A 22,542-nucleotide genomic window follows, 5' to 3' on the forward strand; every position below is an offset into this window, starting at 1 on the left:
AACACATTAACAACTTGAAATTTCATCTACTAACTATATTTAAAACTATTTCCCAATAATTAATGTGATAAGATTAACATTTGATATATACCTCAAGCAAGAGTTCTCAGTGCACCCAAATATCCATTACTTTCCTTCCCAGCATTTTTAAAGGGGGAATTAATACTTGAGTCTATTACATGACATGAAAATTAGTTTCAGAGGTTTAAATGTAACACACTATATAATCATACATTTTATTTATTAATAACTTTCTAGGCAATATAGTTGTACTATAGTACAACATTATTAGTTCTAAAGTGAAGTGAAATAGCATAATGCATTCTTACGGGATATGTTCTTGATATTTATAAAGACAGTGTTACATGAATAAGTCTGTGAAATTTGAATGGGATAAGGGAGATAAATGTTTTAAACAGTAAAAGCAAAAGGTCAAAAACTACATTGTTCATACACCAGCCTATTTATACAATTTAGGTGAAAGCAATTACTAGGAATTTAGGAAAAATGCATTTATGCTATAGTCAAACATAAGCATCTACCTTTTAAAAAGCCACAGATAATTACATTAAAAACCCATTCAGATTTCTGACACTACCTATGAAGTGATAAATGATTTATGTACCCAGAACTGAGAGTAGCAAAATAGAAAGTTTTAAATTTCCTCCAGAACAAAGGAAGAAGGAACTGTTTGGTATATACTATTCCTAAAATGCTCTAAAAAGTGCACAAGTACATGTGTGTACACGCGCGCGCACGCGCGCGCACACACACACACACACACACTTTCTCTCTCTAAAAGATTTAACACACACTCTGGAATACCTTAGCCAACTTGAGAATAAGGACTGAAATGATCGAGATGACCATGGCTTAACTATTTCCTGACTTCTAGGGGTGTTTTTACCCTCAATTGTTAATAGTATTTTTCACATTCTTCTTTTTATTTATACTTAATTATCTAAGCACTACCTTCTTATTGTGAGAATGCCACTATAGGCATCTAACTATTCCTCAGTGAGTTCCCCACCCTTGACTATCATAATAGACTCTTTTCTCTTTAATCATCCTATAAAAATAGGTAACTTTTATTATTAAATATTTTTCTTCTCAGAATTGTCTGTAGTACTTTATATATAACATTCATTCACCAGCAATTACTAAACTGGACACCTTTTTTATGCTGTCATTCATTTTACAGATAAAGAAAGTGAGGTTCAAAGAGATTAAAGAACCTGTCTAAAGTAATGGAGCTAGTAAATAGGTTGGCCTGACACTAAATTCTCCATCTTTAACCACTGTACAATATTGTCTCAGAACTTCATTTTTAAAAAATTAATAGGTAACAATTTTTAACTTGGGATCCTAGAATGTACCAATCATATGACATACATGTACTACCTTGGTTTCTTCAGTTTTCTAGTAAGGGCAAAGAAAACATAAAAATTCTGTGAGTCCTCAATGACTTATATAGTGCTTGATGGAAAATGAGCTCAATTTATGTTTGCTGCTCTCTCAAAACAAACTCATGGGAAAAAAAAAAATCCAACAGCATCCATTTTGACTGACTACTGAGTCACATCCTAACTAACTGAAATCCTAATTGTTTTTAGAGACCATGTCCTGTAGCCCCAGTCCTGCCCAAGTACTTTGAGCACTACTGTAACACTCTACTTCTGTTGAAACCTGTACATCATGTTACCTTAGGGGCTAAAAATATTTTACATTATAAATTCATCATCTTATAATATTACAATATTAGAGATAGGAGAAACCTTAGAAATCACTGAATCCGATGCCATCAACTTAGAGATAAGAAAAATGAGATCCAGGTGGTATCAGTGGCTTGATAAAAGTTACATAAGTAAAAACTGTTTAAAAGGTTTAAATATAACACAGTATATAATCACACATTTAAAAACTGTGAGTGATGAAATAAGTGGGTAAATTGTGTCCACACCCCAGCTCCCAAGATATCTGTGTCTGGCGTCATAGCTGGGACTGTGAGTACCTTCATGGGTCACTGAATTCTGCCTCCTGCTTTCTATAAAGATTAGGGCTTACCAAATTTAAAATATTCCTATCAGTAAAAGGACTTAGTTTTAAAGAACCTCCTTTTGAAGGGAAGGGGGGAAAAGAAAGAAAAAGAGGACTTAGAGTAAAGATAGTTACTACTATATTGAGACTTTCCCATACATGCTTTATACTAAGCTTTTCCTTTCCTATATGACCTGACAGAAAATGACTTGAAAACTTCCAGAAAGCAGCAGGTCTCTTAATTAGCCTTTCAGACTGGTCAAATGCAAACTATGAATGTTAAAAAAGTCTATCTAATGCTAAACACTCAAGCACCTACATTTCCCCCATATTACTAAAGGAATGCTAAAGAATTTTATTTGCATATTTCAAGACTACATCCGTATCTCTATTAAAAGAACAAAAAATTGGTCTTCTAAGATCACCTTCCACCAATGAACAAAACAATTTTGCTTAAATTTAAAGATAAAAAGGCATCTCTAAGAGAAGCCTACCCAAAGAAATAAAAAACCAAAAAGAAATAGCAAACACTGAAAATTGAATATTAGAAATCAGCTTTGATTCAGGTTATTCACACTCATCATTCTTGCCACCACAAGACTCCCCACTCGACCTATTAAAAATTCTAGGTTTCCCATTCCAGCCAGCCCATGACAGTGTTAAACACTGTGGTGTTGGATTTCCAATATTGAAGCTTTATATTAAAAAGCATTTTAAAAGGACCACGGGTGAAGCATTACAGGACCCAAGGGTATTCCAATACCCTCAAAAGGAAAACCACCTCCAGGTAGGGAAGTCACTTTCATCACCCAAGACCACTGAACCTCCAGTGGGAAAATGTGAGCTCATGTGGTTAATTATGGCTATTGCAGACCATGCAACTTCAGATGTCACATTCTGTTGCCAATCACTTTAGCTAAAAAACCAAAAGGTTTAAGGTTTCCAGCATTATAAGATCTGAAAGACTCTTTACCTGCCAAAGCCAAAACCTTGCTCTCTGGGGTGTGCTTTTCCAGTAAGCATTAATGACGTCCCTAACACCTCAGCAGAGCAGAGGTTTGTGTTCCTTATGCTGCTCTGGGGGTTACAAAGGTCACAGATGATAGTTTTATTAGTGCAAAGTTGGAGGGGGAGTGGAGGGTTCAGGGAAGAACAGGAATGAACTATAAGACTCAGGTATATGAAAAAGATGCTAATTCAAACCGAGTTTTAAGGGGCTCAAAAACAAAATAAAAACCTGCTGTTTTCTCATAATAAATATATCTGATTGTTTTTTAAATGTAGGTAGCCACTCAAGGCTGCAATTTTTGTGTAATTTTTATGGCAATAAATTCCACAAACATGCAATGGCCATGACACAACATGATAAATTAATTCAAATGTTCCTTTGATTTACATGTTGGACAAACTGTCAATATTCAAATGCATCCAAGTACAATAAGTGATCTAAAAGCTCTTACCATCCTGCCTTCCCAATCACTGAGGCAGCTGATTTGTTAAGGAACCAAGCACCCACTGATCCAGACAGGACAAAATACTTAAGACTCTAATCACTGCCACAGCATCTATGGAATCATTCCATGTTCTCAATGAGACACTGTTTGACATATGGACTCTCCTTTCCAAGAAATCATGCCTGCATAAAGGGATACAGACACAGAAGGAAATCTGGGTCTCATTACCACAAAAGGCTCTCGTGTTATGGATTACTTAAAAAACACACACGCACAAACATTTCTTTTTTTTTTTAAAGCTAAATTTCTTGATCAACGGAACTCAGATGAACACCCTTCACTGGACGATTTTCTCCCATTGTGTCCAGGTCACTTTGGTATACTCTAACACAACTTACCCATTTAGAAAAGCACAGTAAATGCTGGGGCACTATGGTGGAGTTTCCCCAAACAGTATCCACCCATGCAGTGTAAAGTCTATCCCAGCAAAGTCTCATGAATATCACAGAATAACCAGTTTGGTGTTCCTTCACTAGAGTCTTTCCCAGAATGCAGCTGCTACAGAATACTAGAAAGTTGTCAGAGGTTTAGAAGAGGTTATTATTCAAAACAAGGAAGAAAGATGCATCAGGACAGAAGTAATATGGACCTTACAATCAAGCAGAACAGGGATAACCTTAGTTTTATCACCGGCTAATATGAGTCCTTTGAAAAATTAATCTCTCGGAGCCTCAATTCTCTTGTCTTTTAAAAAAAAATTTAAGGGTAATTCTTTTCCTCACAGAAGGGGTTAATTCTCACCACTGTGAGAATCAAAGTAATAAATGTGATAACATCATGCATGATGTTCCATGGTACCATATTTCTACTTACCTACCCAACCTAAAATGTCCACCTACCCTTCTTTCAACAGGGAAACACCATTTTATCTTTTAAGACAGTACAGGCATCGTCTTCTGTATAAAGGTTTTCCTGATCCCCTCCTGATAAGACTGATTATTCCCACTTCTTTGAGTCTCATGAAGCACCTGGTATAAACTTCTAAGTGCCTGACACAGAGTATAATTAAATAACTATTTCTTGATTAGCTTGATGACTAATCTGATACCCTCCACTGGACTGTAATCTCACTGAGGTAGGATCAATGTCTTAATCACTCTTGTATGCTCTCAGCACCTGGCACAGTAGATGACATACACAAGGCACTCAATACATTTAGTATACAGAAGTATCTTGCCAGATGCTAACCTAAGATTTTTAAAGTTCAATACTACTCTATAAGTTCTTTAAAATTTCAGATTCTTAGAGGTCATGGGGAGTGAATAAGACCTTGGAGTAAAACTAAACATTTATGTCATTTTGTCTCTCATTTCATTTTTCAGCAAATGCACTAAAAATTGTATCACTTTTTTAAAGAATAAAGAGAATGTATTCAGCTTGTTGGGCATTCTAAGTGTAGATAACTATAAAAGCTATTTAAAAAACTAGGAAACAAGGAACTTCAAAGAAAACAAAAACTGAATGAAGAAACATCCCAGAGTGGATTAAAGCAACACACTACCACTACTGATATTCTTGCTTCCCTTACTGCCTCCCTTCAAATCATTCTGTACTGAGCAACCAGAGTGACTTTCAAAAAAGCCTAACCCAGCTCAGGCCATCCCCTTTCCTGAAGCCCTTTAGGCATTTCCCACTTCATTGAGAACAAAATATAAAATCCTTACAGAGGCCTCAAGGCCCTGGCTGTCCTCTCCCACCTCCTCCAGCGTAACTCTTCCCCCTTGCTGACTATACTCTAACCACACAGGTCTCGTCTTTTCTGTTCTTCCTGCCTTCTTTTCTCTCTCCTTTGCAATTAATTCCAATTATATTTATTGAGTACCTCCTATATGAAAAGCTCTTTCAAATGTTATCTCATTCAATCATTACAATGAACTAGAGATATATTAATAGATAATATCTCATTTCACAAGTAAAGGAAGCTGAAAGATTACATGATTTATGCAAAATACAGGTCTTTTCTCCCCTATCCTGACCTTGAGTTTTTTCAGACATGTCAAGCTCATTCCTCTCCTATCATGACCTTTTACTTGCTGCCCCTTCTCCCAGGCATGCTCTTGCCCCAGCTGTAGCATAGCTGGCTCCTTTCAGCCTTCAAATTTTCTGTTAAATGTTTCTCTTTAGAGAGAGGTCTTCTTTTACTGCTTTATTTAAAGTAGTTTCTCGCATTCTCTATGATAACACATTCTTTTATTAAATACTTGTTAATGTCTTATTTTCATATTTATTGGCTGTCTCTCTCAATAGACATATGTTCCATGAAAGGAGGGAATATGCTTGCTATTTATTGATATTGTATCCTCAAAACCCAGCACAGTGTCTGGCATATAGGTGTTCAATAAGTATTTTTTCAATGAAAAAATGTTCTGTATCGTAGGAACCTGGCACAGGGCTCAAGGTACTCAATATGTTTATTAAATGAGTGAGGAAACTGATGCACCATGGGCTTTAAGACATCACAACTTTGCCTAAACTTAACACCAAAGCACATTTTTGTGACTCACAGAGATCTGAGGGAGCACTGTGCAGTGGAAACCAGACAAATCCCAGCTCGATTATTACCTAGGTTTGTAGTCTTGAGCAAGTCATTGAATACCGCCTTCCTCATAAGGTTTCCTTTCTTTGTTTTTGTCAGGATTAAAGATGAGGCAAAATCCCCTGCTTTTACAGATAATGGTATACCTCACTTAATTTTCACAAAAATCACGTCAGACAGGCAAGACATAGTATGTTCACATATGGATTAGGAAGTCAACTCAAAGGTTACATGACTTGCTCCAAATTACATGGTTTATAGAAGGGAACCAGGACTTGAACATAGTTCTTCAACTCCTGCTTTAACACTGTCATTATACCATGTCCCAACTACTTGTTATAAGGGCCAAAGGTAATTCATTAAAATTGTCTTAAATGTTAAAAGAGCATGAATAACAATAAGTTTGTTTAAAGCAAAATGGAAGAAAGTCCTGATCAAAGCTAGTAATGCTCTTTTGTTGAATAACAGACAGATAATATGCTAGCTTTGGGAATCATCTATAAAGATATTTAATAGGCTTCAAAGCATGTTTAGGCTAAGGGAAAAGAATCCACTTTGCTAATAATAAAAATAATCTCTTTGTCAATATGCTAAAAAAAATAATAAATTCCAAGAGATTAGGAAAAATAAAAGATTTTAAAATACAGAAATTACTATGAATCATATTCTATAATACCTTTAATGTAATTTTTTTTTGGTTAAAAGAGAAGAGAAATGATAGTACTACAAATTAAACCTATAGTAGTGAAAATGTCACAAAATTACATTTTCACATACTTTTCAGGTCAGCAAGAATATGACTTTCTAAATAACAGAATAGTTTAATGTTTATTGTTCCTCTGCTCCCAAACACACACAAATTTTTCACAAAAATCAAAACAAAAAGATAGGCAGATTATCTGTATTCTTAAGAACCTTATTTCTGATTTGCTTAAAGCCCATTTAAAAACTATTTTCTTTTAAATTTTAAATATAAGTTTCAATAATTATTTTTCTATGGTCAGACCCAATATTCTATTATGTCTCCCATAAGGGAATCTGACTTCACGTACTTGCAATTGGGAGGAGACAGAAGGTCCAAAAACCCTTGTGTAAAAGTGCTAGACAACCAACATTTCAAGATAACTCTATTCCTATATATTATATACACCAAATCTTTGTAAGTATAAAAGAAATAAAATACCTTGGAAGTCTTCAGAATTGGGCAACTTGACACCACATACAAAATAATCCTTATGCTCATTCTGTGAATTTAATCAAAGAATGAAATTAATTACATTTTTACATTAATTATACATAAAACAAAGAAACTTTAAGTCGAATCTCAAAACATTCAGCATTGCCTTGTTCAAAGACAATACTGTCCTAAACTCAAAATATTATAATTGCTGAAGCTAGATGATGAGTACATGATTCAGTATACTACTCTCCCTACATTTACATATGCTTGAAATTTCTTATCCTTGGCTAATTCACATCTATAAATGATTTAACAAAATTCTATAAGCAAACTCAAATCCGATTAACTTTCTTGAAAATTAGTCCTTAAGATTACTTTTCCTTAACAAGAAAACCAGCAAATTTAACAGATTTGGTGCTCTAAAAAAGAATTTTAATCAGTTTTATTCAAGTTTTACTTTTTGCATTTATTCTAAGAAACTAGGTTAAAAAACTTAACATCCTGATAGTTATCCCATGAATATCTTAAGTAACATTAATATGTGTAAATTAATTGGCAATTATATTTTTAAAGTAGTACACATGTATCTGCACATATATGTCAGAAATGGTAGTGGATAATTGGGTTGAGTAAAAACATCCTAAAGAAACCAAAAATAATTTGACATTCTTTCAAATGATAAGTGCATCCCACCACCAAACTGATATAAAAAATCAAACTGTGGAACTGAAGGCTAACTCTAAATCTACATTTTATGTGCACATTAGCCCTGAAGGATAACAGCGTATATGATTAAGACTACAGTGTGAGTTTTTTCATTCAGAGGAAATTTCAAACGGAAATCATCTTTTTGAAAAGAAAAACCTTTTCAGAAAATTTGTAACTTACCAAATCAATAGGGTAAATGTAGGAAAGCTCAGAGAGTAATTGCCTGCAACGAATTGTCAACTGAGCATTAGTCTTCAGAAAGAGTTCTCTAAAGAGGAAGGAAAAACAGTAAATTTATTAAAAAAAAAATGCTTCCTAACATTTATTTCCACATAATTAATGTAGAGTAAGATTAAATGGCCTGTAGTAGACCACTGGAATTCAGAAGTAGAGACAAGACTAATAGCTACCATTGAGTCCTGAGCTATCTCCAAACAGTATCAATCAAGCCTAATATACAGAGGGCTATTGTGTATGCCCAGCACCAGGCTAAGAGATGTAAAAGGTACAGATAGTAATTCACTGAGCACCTATAAGTGGCTTTATTTAACTATTACAATCATTCTAGTAGGTGGATATTATTATACACATTTATAAACACGGAAACAAGATTTAGACAGGGTGAGTAATCTGACCAAGATTTCATAGCCAATATTTAATAAGGCCAATTTGATTTCAAGAAAGATCCATATGGTATTTCCTTCAAAAAAGAATTATATCTTTCATTCACAACTACATGCTATCATTATCTCAAAACAACCTGTTGCAGTGTAAGTAAAATAATAAAGTAAAAAGAACAAATAAACAAAAAGCTGTAGCATGAGATGACTCAACTTTTTTTTTTTTTTTTTTTTTTTTGAGACAGAGTCTCACTCTGTTACCCAGGCTAGAGTGGCATGGCATAAGCCCAGCTCACCGCAACCTCAAACTCCTGGGCTCAAGCAATCCTCCTGCCTTAACCTCCAGAGTAGCTGGGACCACAGGCATGCACCACCATGCCCAGCTAATTTTTTCTATATATTTTTAGTTGTCCAGCTAATTTCTTTCAATTTTTTTTAGTAGAGATGGGATCTCGCTCTTGCTCAGGCTGGTCTCGAACTCCTGAACTCAAATGATCCTCCCACCTCGGCCTCCCAGAGTGCTAGGATTACAGGCGTGAGCCACCACGCCAGCCCCAACTCTTCTCTTCAACTATTTAAGAAACATGACCTTTGATTGGCATTAGGATTCTTAAGGAAAAAAGAAAGAAAAAGAAAGAAAGAAAGAAAGAAAGAAAGAAAGAAAGAAAGAAAGAAAGAAAGAAAGATGACCAACAGATAAAATACCCATAGAATAAATTACCTGTTCAACTGTGTTAACAATTTAAAAACAAAAGGAATTTAGGGGAAATTATACGTCAAAGTGGAATGAGTAAGTTGTAGAAAAGAGCATTTGTGGTATAATATGGAATATATATGGTCTTTGTCCAGTATTCCTACCATGGAGCACCTAAAACCCTTGGAATTTCCTGAGTGGTAAGTGTCTTTTGTTATTCATAATGAGCCGCTTTTGATCACACCAGAGTTTAAGCTAATGAATGACTTTGGGTAGGCCCCCTAGGCCACCTCAGGACAGAATTGGCCACTACAAAAACTAAGTGATTAGAGGGTTAGAACTCTCAGCCCCACCCACCAACCTCTGGGAAGAAGATTGGGGGAAGGGGAGTGGAGATAGAGAGCTATAAAAACTCTTGAACGACAAGATTTAAGGAACTTCCATATTGTGGAGGTGCCTGGGGTATGGTGTACCCAGAGAGGGCATGGAAGCTCCACATCCCCTCTCCCAAACCTTGACCTATGCATCTTATCCATCTGGGTGTTCATCTGTGTCCTTTGTAATATCCTTTATATAAACCAGCAAATGTTAAGCAAATTCTTCCCTGAGTTTTGTGACCCACTCTAGCAAGTTATTCAAACTGGAGGTGAGGATTGTGGGAACCCCTATTTAAAGCAGGTAGGTCAGAAGCACAGGTCACAACCTGGGGCTTACCACTGGCACCTGATGTGATGGAGGGTGGTCTTGTGGGACTGAGCCTGTGGGATCTGATACTATCTCCAGGTTGATTATATCAGAAATGAATTAAATTATAAGATATCCAAAGAGTGTCTGCTTGAGAATCTGATGTCAAAAGTGTTGAATGGTGTGTAACAGTAGAAAAAATACTTTGGTTTTTCTTATCTAAAATAGCACTGAAGACCTAATGGGATCTAGTTCTGGCTTTGCTGGTGAGCTGGACAAATAACAATTTCCCAGAGCCTTGCTTTTTCCTATTTGTAAATTGAGGGGATTAGAATAGATCATCTCTATGGTTCTTTCAAGGTCTAACATTCTTGAATCCTCAATTCCTAAGGTTTCTTGAAGAAAAATGCAGGATGGGAGGACTTTCCAGGGAAAGTGAGTGAAGATGAGCAAAAGAACAGAAGTGGCAATGAATTAAGCGTGTACTGGAAAAAAAACAAAAAGAGACAAACTATTAGCATTTGTTTGATGAATACTGGGGGAGTGACTAAAATTAACTACCATTGTATAGTGCCAACTTATTGTAGGCTATCTGAAAGTTAAGCAAAAGGACTGCCATGTATTTAGAGGACAAAAAATAACGTCAAAATGGTATTTTAAGACGAGAGGTCTAATAGCAGCACAAAGGGTGAACTGAAAACATAGACTGATGTAAAAGAGATCATCTACAAGCTGTTGAGGTAATCTAAATGAGCCAACAAGAAACAGGAGTAAGTCTGAAGAAATTATTGAAAAACAACTATAAGCTAAATTACATGTAGAAGACAGGAGGAGGGGAAGATTCAAACATTAAGCCATAGTGCTGTGGCCTAGGAAACCAGAGGAGTGTTCATGTTTCTGATTATGACTACATACTCGGAGCTTTCATAACTGGCCTCTAGCCCAGTGTATGACACATAGTAGTTGCTTAATAAATATTTGTTGAATAAATGAATGTGGTACCAACATGTATGGAATCAATACCAGCAGTTTTTAAGAACGCTACTTTTACAAATCTATTCTCACAGTAACCTCAACACTCACAGCAATTATTCTCAGTGTTGCATTTACCTTTTTGCAGTGCACTCCTTCCTCAACTCATTTAGGGATTCCTTCTGGAGTTGAAGCTTAAGGTGCTCAGTTGAAAATGCACTTCCTGGAAAGAGATGAAAGGAGACAATTCCAGATGCAACACTGTAGACAGGACTGCTCAATTATAACCAAAGAGGCCAAGCCCCGTCCCTTGACTATGAGAGGGAAATAAAAATAGGCCAAGTGGATTGAGTACAGAGAACTCCCAGCGGGATTAACTAGAATAAACTTCCCTATTGGTTCACTTCTCACATAAGTCCAACCTCTGGTAGGAGCCAAAGACTAGGCACCCCAAAACTCTGCCTACAGAGACTTCTGGATTGCTGACCAAGAAACTGTGATGAGATTTCAAAATTCAGACTTCACTTAAAAAAAAAAAAAGTGCTTAATTTCTTTTTGACCACAAATGCTACACAACATTACTGAAAGCATAACAAGCATATCAAAGAAATTTATCTGCATTGTGACTACCATAATATAGTTCATAAATATAAGTAGTTTTTATGAACTTTCATCTTACTCATAAATATTAGAAGCTTTAGTGAAAATCATTATATATAGGAGATGTGTACTCTGATTTTTCCATATTATGTCACAAGCATTTTTCTAGGTTGACAGTCTGAGTTATGGCTGTATAAAATCCAACTCCATGAATGTGAATTATAGGAATATTCCACATTTTAACTGATATCCTCATACCCCAATTCCATTACAAGACATTTCCTTTAAGTGTTTTTGAGCATTCTGATTATTGATATTTGTGTTTATATACCTGATTTTTGTGTTTATATCAACTTTAAGAACCTCCATTTCTGTTATCATAATATCCTTTTACATCTTCCTACTCTGAGAAAATGATAGGCCTTGACAATCCAGGCCTGATTAACAACTCCAGAGGTCCTGAAGCACAGAGATACAGTTTTAGATATTGACACATTAAGTTTTAGTTCTTACAAAGGAGCTTACTTTCAGAAACTATGATCCAGTAAGAAAAAGTGCCTTAAACTCTTCTGTATACCTCCAATAGGGAGGAACACAAAGTAGGTCAATAGACCAAAATACAGAGTTTGGGCCTTAGCACTAAATCCACCAACCTAAGCAATTTTACCAACATATTTCTAAGTACCTTTCTCTTCTCTCTTAACTGTACTATAAAGATCAATAAGTTGGGAACTCTGCCCCCAAAATAGAATTTAAGGAATGCCACTTATCTTCTTTAGCCTACAATACAATTCCTCCCCAAATCCTCACCTTTATAAGACATTTTAGTTGATCCCCTCCCCTATACTTTCACCAGAAAGTATATAAATTCTTCCACCACTATAGAAATTTGCAATATTATTCTTCATCCTAGATAAACTAGGCTGCCTCAACTCTAACAGAGCTAGCAAAACCACACATAGGGATCCAAGACAGATCTGGGCTTCAAAATACAAATGTATGTCCCCCTTCTCAGTTTTCAAGACTCTGTAGAACATGTTATTGCATGACCAAAAGAAAGAAATCCTTGCAATGTGATAAAAAGGAAAATTTAATTTAAAAAAATATCCTCACCAGCTAACAAATAGGTTAAAATGTTAACAATAGGTAAATCTGGGTGAAGAATATGAGTGTTTTTGGTACTCTTCTTATTCTCATCTAAAATGATCGCCATTTAAAATGTAACAAAGTAGATCCAAATCCAGAATGGGGTCACCTGAGAGGTTATGGTTTTCAAAAGGCTTGGTCAGAACCAAGGATTTAGAAATCACATTGGCACCATCTCTCTAAAACCACAGTAGTGGTCCATGGCTTGATGGGAACCAGGTGAGCAGCAGGGTGTGTGAGGGAAGCTTCATCTGTATTTACAGCCACTCCCCATCACTGGCATCACCTCATAAGCTTCGCCTCCTGTCATATCAGCAGCGGCATTAGATTCTCATAGGAGCGTGAACTCTACTGTAAACTGCACATGTGAGGGATCTAGGTTGCATGCTCCTTATGAGAATCCAGTGCCTGATGCTCTGAGCTGGAGCTGAGGTGGTGATGCTAGCACTGGGGAGCAGCTGCAAATACAGATTAGCAGAGAGGTTTGACTGAACAATAAATGTAATGTGCTTCAATCATCCCAAAACCATACCCCCCACCCCAGTCTGTGGGAAAATTGTCTTCCATGAAACAGCTTCCTGGTGCCAAAAGGTTGGGGACCACTGCTCTAACAGGTTCATTTTTCTCTTTTTATTCCTTTCCTTTTTTTTTTTTTTTTTCTTTTTGGAGACAGTCTTGCTCTGTCACCTAGGCTAGAGTGCATTGGCACAATCATAGCCCTCTGTAGCCTCAAACTCCTGGGCTCAAGCGATCCTCCCACCTCAGCCTCCTGAGTAGCTGGGACTACAAGCACGCACCACCACGCCCAGCTAATTTTTTCATTTTTTGTAAAGACAGGGTCTTGCTCTTTCTTGCTCAGGTTGGTCTTGAACCCCTGACTTCAAGCAATCCTCTCACCTTGGCCTCCCAGAGTGCTAAGATTATAGGCATGAGCCACCATACCCAGCCCAGGTTGATTTTTCTATCAAAAGGTAACAACACAGCTTACCGATTACAGGGGTGGGCTCTATAATAAAACTGAATGAGTTTGGGTTAGTTGGGCTCAGGTGGAGAAGAACTAAGTATTTAATGATACCTCAGAAAACTCAACCTAAATTCTAAAAGTTACTTCAAACTAAGTAACAATACCAAGCCAAGGGTACACTCAATCTCTGCAGGGGTTATCCAGGTTTCATATTACCAACTTGAGTACTATATGACTGCTGTTATGGCCATCTAAGGATATCATAACTGGAATCAATGGTGTCCATCTTTAAAATCATGCATACATCCTGCTTCTCATCTAAATTTCTCCCCAGATTTAGCATTGGTTGGTGCTTTCTGTTTGAATCAATCCTGACTATGATGCTTGAAACATAATATTCCAACTCCAGTACTTCCTCCATAATTATCAGTCAGCACACAGCATTCTTCTGAAAGCAAGAGCCCCTCCTCCATTCCCCATTAACTATTATAAGTGTGGAATCATGGATTCCTTTTCGTTTTTCAGTGATTTATAATTCATTACTGCACATAATTATTTTGTGTTGAAGTGGCCCTAGATTCAGCTAGTGGAACTCTCTTCAACCTGCCTCCACTGTCCTTGTGATATGCTACCATGATGTTATTTGAAATACATTATAATTTTAATTTCTGTAGAATCTGGAGTGATGTCCCTTCTCATTCCTGATATTGGTAATTTGTGATTTCTCTCTTTATTTGGTCAGTCTGGATCCAGGCTTATCAGTTTTAGTGGTTATTACAAGGAACTACCTTTTGGTTTCAATGATATCATCTACTCTTTATTTTCAATTCCATTGATTTCTGGTATTTATTATTTCCTTCCTTCTGCTTGATTTGCTCTTCTTTTCTAGTTTGTTAAAGTACAAACTTAGATTACTGATTGGAGACTTTTCTTCTTTTGTAATATAAGCATCAAAAGCTATAAATTTCCCTCTAAGCTTGCATCCCTTTGGGTGTTTATGCTATATTTTCATTTTCATTCAGTTCAAAATACCTTCTGATTTGCCTTATTTCTTCTTTGACCCATGGTTTATTGCACGTGTGCTGAGTAACTTCCAAATATTTGGAATTTTCCTATCTTTCTGTTAGTGACTTCTAGTTTATTTCTGTTTTGGTAAGAGAACATATTTTATGTGATTTTTATTATTTTGTACTTATTTGTTTTATGGTACCAAATATGGTCTAACTGAATGTTCCATGTACTTGAAAAAAATGTGTATTTTACTAGTGTTCAGTGGAGTCAATTGGGTCAAGTAAGTTGATAGTGCTGTTGAGGTCTTTTATCCTTACTGATTTTCTCTCTACTTGTTCTATCAATTACTAAGAGATGAGTGTTGCATTAGTTATTTCTCATTTCAGGTCTATCAACTTTTACTTTACATATATTGAAGTTCTGTTGTTATGTTCATACACATTCAGAATTGTTATGTCTTTTGGTGAACAGACCTCTTCACAAAGATGCAATAGTCCTCTTTATCCCAGGTAATATTCCTTATTCTCAAAGTCTACTTCGCCAGATATTAATACAGCCACTCAGTTTTTCTTCTGATTGGTATTTTACATGGTACATCTTTTTCCATCCTTTTACTTTTAATCTATTTATCTTTATATTTAAAGTGGTTTTCCCATAGATAGCATTTCCTATAGATAGCAAAGTGGTTTATCCTATAGATAAGGTCTTGTTTTTTGTTTTATTTTAAATCAATAGATAATCTCTATTTCTTAACTGAGTGTTCAAACCATTTACACTTAATATAATCATTGATATGGTTGAATTTAAAGTCTACCAGCTTGCTAATTGTTTTCAGTATGTTCGATCTATTCTTTGATATTTTTTCCCTCTTTTTTATGCTTTTGGATTGAGTAATTTTTATATTTTTCTTTGCTATTGGCTTATTTTTACCTCTTTTAAATTCTTTAGTGGTTGCCAAGGAGTTTAAAATGTGTAACTTTAAATAATCAAAATCTACCTTCAAATACAGGTTGAATACCCCTTACCCAAAATACTTGGGACTAGAAGTGTTTCAGATATAGGATTTTTTTTTTAATTTTGGAATATTTACATTATACTTACCAATTCAGCACCCCTAATCCACAAATCTGAAATCTGAAATGCTCCAATGAGCATTTCCTTTGAGCATCGCATTAGCATTCAAAAGTTTCAAATTTTGGAACATTTTGGATTTCAGATTTTCAGATTAGGGATACTCAATCTGTAATATTATATCACTTTATGTAGAGTGTAAACAAATTGAAAATAGTACACTCCCAATTCTTCCCTTTCTCAGTCTTCAAATTCTTTATACATTTTCCTTTGTGCATACTATAAACCCACAAACATCGTTATTTTTGCAGTAGAAAGCCAATTATCCTTTAAAGCAATTAAAAATAAAAAATGTCTTCATATATATACCTTCATTTCAGCCATTTCTGGAGATTTTAATTTCTTTGTGTAGAGTTCTACTGAAGAATTTCCTTTAACATTTCTTGAAGTACAGGTTGCTGGTAATGATTCTCTTAGTTTTGTCTGAAAAAGTCTTTTATTTCACATTCACTTTTTTTGGGGGGGGGGGGGGAAACAGAGTCTCACTCTTGCCCAGGCTGGTCTTGAACTCCTGGCCTCCAGCAATCTTCTCTCTAGCCGTGGCCTCCCAGAATGCTAGTATTACAGATGTGAGCCACCACACCCGGCTCTTTGTGTTCACTTCCAGAAGATATTTTTCCTGGCGATACAATTCTGGGTTGGTACTTTTGTCTTTCAATGTTTAAAAAAAGTCACTTCATTATCTTCTGTCTTGAATGGTTTTTGTTGAGAAGTCTGCTATAATTCTCATCTTCATTCTTCTGTATGGTATCTGTCTTTTTTCTATGGCTGCTTTTAAGATCTTATCTTCATTTCTGGTTTTCAGTAGTTTGAATATTATGGTCTAGGTGTATTGGTTGGTTATTCCAATGGCACTCTCTGTTTTGTTTTCACCACCACCAAGAATTTATTCTTTACATATATATATATATATCTTTACTATCATATCAATGGGACATTGGGAGAGAGGGAAACCAAATGCATGTGCTTGGTTTATCATCTTCCAAAACTGCTTTCTGAAGTATTTGGCTTTGTCTAGGCATATACCAGTGTTCCACTCTGTTAAATAAGATAGCCCCTATGTTCAGCAAGAACACAAGTCAGAAACTGTAATTTTAACAACCAAATGACAATGTTGGCTCCTATAAATCTAATAGCTAAAGAGTATGAATCTTGCTTCTATCAACAAAACAAAACACAGACGCTTTAGGTTCTCTCTAACCAGACAGTTTGGGCTCAGACTGGCCAATTGCCAGCTCCTGTCAAAATTACAGTTAAAACCAATAAATTGACATTCTTCTGGGTTTTCTACATAAAGTCAGATGACCAAAAAGCAATATACTTAGAGTACTTTAGCTTCCCTCCCTGTAGAAATGTCTTTTCTGTACTATGATTTATGATGCTGTCCTTCTCAAGGGTTAACAGATATTTCTTGCCATAACTTTTACAAAATTGCAATTGACTTTATTTCATTATGATATTTAATATCGTCCACATAAGAAACTACATGCTAAATTTTTCTCAGAATTTAGTGCTAAGAGAATTTTTTTTTCTCACTTTAAAGAACAGATAGGCTTTCTCATAACAGGCAATGTGAAACAAACTATACCTTTCATATACAATTGGCTTGACTGCTGAGATCAGAACTAATTTTAGTCTTAAGAACAACAGGCAGATCCTGTGGGAGGGAGTGTACTATATTTGGAAAGCCCATGGACTTGGGAATCACAAAGATCTGGGCTGAAATTCTACCTATGCTACTTTCAAAATTCTAGAACTAAAGTCTCAACTTCTCTGAGCTTCATTTTCCCCATCTATAAAATGGGAATAATTTCACTTTTGTTCAATATTTGCATTCTTGTGTCTGTCCCCATGAAGCTCCAAGTGGGTAGAAAAAATTACATAACTGCTCTGATTGTTTTTACTTTAAAATAACAGACACAAAGCACAAATGGCCATATTGTCCAGCAATCCTACTATAATTCACTAACTAGTTTGCTTTTCCACTCTTACAGATGACTACTCTACACATTCCCCACAACCCTTAAACCCTCCCCTAACTCCAATAATTGGATAATGACCTCACCTCACAGTATCCTGAAATAATAGGATTCCTTCACAGTCCTGTCTACTACTAATATGTAAGCTCACCTGCTCCTATGCCATTTTCTCAGCGTTCTCCGGTTCAATGGATAAGACAGATACTCTGAATTCCTTCTCATTCCAACCCTATCTCTCATGCTACCCTAAACACATATGTTCCAGCTATAGTGCTTGGTTTTTATTCCATAGGTGAAGCCCTTTCTACATCCAGGCCTTTTCACTTGCTGGTCCCTCTGCTAGTTCCCAGCTTTTCTTATCTCGCAAAGCTGAGCTCCTTAGGCAAACCTTTTCTGAGCCATCTCTGTAAAAATGGTCTCTCATAGTTATCTTGCATCACCACAGCTTGTTTCTAGTACTTTCACAATCTGACATTATCTAGTTTATTTGTTGGTTTCTTGTTTACTGTCTCACCCAAACAAGGTAAATATCCAAAATTGGAAATCTTGGCCTGGAGTGCTGGCTCACGCCTGTAATCATAGCATTTTGGGAGGTCAAGGCAGGAGGCAGGAGGATCACTTGAGCCCAGGAGTTCAAGAACAGCCAGGTAACATAGTGAGCGCCTGTCTCTACAAAAAAAATTTAAAAAGTAGCTGAGTGTGATGGCACGTGCCTGTAGTCCCAGCTACTTGGGAGGCTGAGGCAGAAGCATCACGTGAGCCCAGGGGTTCAAGGCTGCAGTGAGCTATGATCATGCCACTGCACTCCAGCCTGGGTGACAGAGCGAGACCCTATCTCAAAGAAATAAATAAATGAATGAATGAATAAATATTGGAAACCTTAATTCTTCCTTTTTCCCTCTTTGCCCTAATCTAAGCAATACATAATTTAAATCAAAACAGATTGGGAATATAAATAAAGGAGAGAGTATATAGGTTCAAGGGATATTTATATAATAGATTCTATTGTTAATAGTTTACTGGATTGGAGAAGAGGGGAAGAGAGACAGGTTAGGATACCCTCTAATTTCTAATTTGGACAACTGGATGCATGGTTGAACCATCTGGTAAGACAAATACTGGAAGAGAAACAGGTATTACTGTAATAACTTACTAACTGGCAATTCTCTACCCTCAATTGTGCAAAGATAACTTTTTAAAACATACATCTAATCTGCATTCTGTATTATATTTCTCAATTCAGTCCTATCTCCTTTTTGTCTTTGACAAATTTGCATGTTATTTCAACACATCTCCAAACCTTTCAGTATAAAGTTTATTGACACCCCTAGCCTCTCCAATGGACACTTACTCAAACAAATTCTTAGTTGAAGAAATGATCTTCTTTTACTGGAATTACTTGCAGTCCCCTAATCTTACTTCACACCTCTGTATAAACTGTTCCTTTTACTGGAAGGTCTCACCTTCTCCCTCTAGGTATCTACTACATATTCTTGATTCAGTGTGTCACCTCCTTTACCTGTTATTCTGATTTTCAGATGTTTATCTTCTGTGTTTCTATAACACATTCTATATATTTCTGTCATGTACTTATCACACCTGTGATTATGATTCTAACATCTTATACAGTGTCTGGTTCATTTTAAGTGTTCCATAAATAATAAAGGTACACATATAGAAAAAAAAAACAAAACAACGCTTTTGCCCACATACTTTACTTGCCTTATGATATTTTTTTACCTCTATGTTGAACCATCTAATTGTAAACATATTTTTTTGTAAATGCCACTTCTAGTGCTCTTTGGGAGTAAGTTGAGAAAAAAATATGAGAAACCAAAATATAATTCTGTCAGGTAACATATTAATATTTCTACATATCTATACCTTCCATTGCAAAAGGGGGAGATTAAAATATGACAGTCTGCCTTTCCTATAATCCAGATAAGATATTACTGGAATAAATCAGTACAATTATGTGGAAATTGAAATGAAATTAGAAGTTTACTTAGGACTCATATTTGCACCTCCCCTTCACCTTGCCCCTGGCCAGAAGTTGTCTGACTTTTACTGCAATTAGCATAAATCCTAGGTAAAAATTGTCCTCAGATCTAGAAATTTTTAAAATATATTAATAACTTTGAAGGAATTCATATAAATTATTTCTTATTTTGATAACTTTTTATTTGCTGAAATTACCAAGAGTAATTTCTTTCCCCAAATCTGAACAATGAAATCTGACATCTGACCTCTGCTACACACTATGTCACCAAAAGAATGTGTTTGGTTTTGTGTTGCTTACTAAAGGGAATTGAAAAATCTAAGTAAAACAGAAGAGTCTGGCTAGTTAGGAGATTTTAATAGGTCATTTCTACCAGCTAGCTTTTCAGTTACACAGATGACAGCTATAGACACATTTGGGTCAGAGAATTTTTTTTAATCTTTTATAAAATGCTGGGAAATATATCATTGATATTAAAATTTGAATCATAAAGAGATTTATAAAAAAGGTGAACAGACAGACCCTATCTTTCTGCCAATCCTACCCTTCTGAGATAACCAGAATCTTTAAGTTGGAAGAAACCTTGATTGTATAATTCAGAATTTTTTTGTTTGTTTTGTTATGCTCTGTTTGTTTGTGAAGAGGAAATAAGCCCCAAAAGGTCAAATGACGTGTTTAAGGACAAACTGAGAAAATGGCAAATCTTTAATCCAGATCTCTTAATTAATTTAAGGTTCTACCAAATCAAAGCAATCTTTGGGGAAAAGCTCACTTCACCTATCCTGTAATAAAAAGGAATTTAGCAAAATTCTCTAGCTAATGTTTCAAAGGCCAAATGGAAAAATAACAGTTTACTTGTTGGATGGGTATTGGAAAAAACAGTAATAATATTTTGCTTAGTGGAAACAGGACAGACTTTGGAGTAAGAGAGACCTACATTTGAATTCACATCTGTCACTTAATTGTGACCTTGAGAAGCTTCTCTGAGCCCCAGTTTTCCTCTTTTGGAAAAAGGAGTAAAAATTATCTCTTATGACTATTTTAAGAATTAAATACAATAACTAAAATAGCTGACATGTCTCAGGATTTCAATAAAAATTATCTGCTTCATAGGATTAATGTGGGATTCAAATCAATGTATCTCACAATGTTTTAGGTAGTACGGAATAATGAGAAAAGCACAGAATTTGGAGTCCATGGTCTGGGTCCACATCTCAACTTTGTTCCTAATTGTCTGCATGTTCCTGGCCAAGTCACTCACCTTCCCAGCACCTCACATATAAAATGAAGATAACAACATCTGCCCTACTTAGCTTTCAGGGATGCTTTAAGAATCAAATGAGATAATCTTTGTACAAGCACTTTCTAACTGTAAAGTAATACATTTATGCTTGCTCTTACTACCAAGAAACTAATTGCATTAAAAAAGTTGCTTATTCCTACAGAGATTTTCGTAGAACTTTGCTTTTATAAAGTTAATACCACTTCCCAGGCACCACTGAAGTATTCCTGGATTTTTATAAACATCTATTTACAAAAAACTAGATTCTACTGAACACATTTCCTTAAAATCAATGTTTCGTACCCTTTTTTGAGCCATATTTCCAGCAAACTAATTTTGATAGTGTTGCTTCTCAAAGATTTGGAGGATGAGTTAGGACAAAAGACCCAGTAAACAACACAGAATTAGTTATTGAAAGGTTAGTTGGCTTGAGATACTAATCTGTTTTTTATTAAACACCATAAGTTAAACTACTACTATCTTCCACAAATGAGAATATATACACTATTAAATAGCTAATGACTCAGCTGGAAGTTCCTGCAGACCACAAGTTGAGAACCGCTGCCTTTGAGGTATCAGAAGGGAAAACTTATGGGTATAGAGTAATGAGACCCATTAGAGTTATGTGGCCACTCAGCAAGTCAGTAGCATGGATTGAAATTATCTCTTTGCTACTTAACTCATGCTGCTGCCGATGAATTTTCATAAACAAAAATAGAGGCACCTGGTTCCTTCCAAATATTTACATAAATTAATTCCTATGGCACAATTGTGAGCAGCTATCTTCACTGAACAGATGTGTAAAAAGATGCAGAAGTTAAGTAATTCCTTTACGGTCATTCAGAAGAATCAGTAGCGAAGTCAAGATTAAATATCACAGATTACTGGCTGATCTGAAGGTAGTGAGTTGTCTGAAATGATTGTTCACAATCAGTTACAGGTGAACTGTGTTCTACTCTTTCCTCCCTTCTAACTACTGCACTTAACTAGTCTTAAAAAAAAAAAAAATCATAGATTACTGACTTAGTATCCTAACTGAGCCTTTGGGCTCAGAACCAAGTGCCTAGATAGGCACCAAGTACTAAAGTCATAATATGTAAGAAATAGTAATATTCATATTAGCAAAGCATTTCACTACTGCTTAGCAAACACACTAAATTAAAGCTGCAAATGTTAAGTGACAAATACATTTTTCTCCTTCATGTGAGCAAACACCAGTGGCTCAGGTGCTTCTAAAATATTTTAACTTGGCTCAAGATTCATGAAATAGTACGTTCATGTAACCGTACAAGAATAATGTTCAATACAAACATAAAACAGAATATGTTTAGAATAGAATATACAAGAATAAACATGTCTCTGGTTACTTAGCACAACCACCATGAAAAACAGGGATCTCAAAAAAGTTACTTAGGATCTACTAGTAAATAAATCTGGTTATGTGTATCCAGCCGTCCTGTCTTTCCCACTCTCCAATGCTGATCA

At 35.6% G+C, this 22,542-nt stretch overlaps 1 protein-coding gene across 3 annotated transcripts in view; it reads right to left on the minus strand.

Moving 5' to 3' along the window:
* UVRAG (UV radiation resistance associated) overlaps positions 1–22,542 on the minus strand; it is a 281,364-nt gene that overhangs the window by 103,615 nt on the left and 155,207 nt on the right. For all 3 annotated transcript variants that reach the window (XM_069470994.1, XM_069470993.1, XM_069470992.1), the window contains 3 exons: positions 11,084–11,168; positions 8,156–8,243; positions 7,271–7,331 (listed from right to left, as the gene is read on the minus strand). In XM_069470994.1, coding sequence (XP_069327095.1) covers positions 7,271–7,331; positions 8,156–8,243; positions 11,084–11,168 — 234 coding nt within the window. The remainder of the gene's footprint in view (positions 1–7,270; positions 7,332–8,155; positions 8,244–11,083; positions 11,169–22,542) is intronic.

The sequence above is a fragment of the Eulemur rufifrons genome, chromosome 6, assembly GCF_041146395.1.
Source record: "Eulemur rufifrons isolate Redbay chromosome 6, OSU_ERuf_1, whole genome shotgun sequence".
In the NCBI taxonomy this organism is placed as follows: domain Eukaryota; kingdom Metazoa; phylum Chordata; class Mammalia; order Primates; family Lemuridae; genus Eulemur; species Eulemur rufifrons.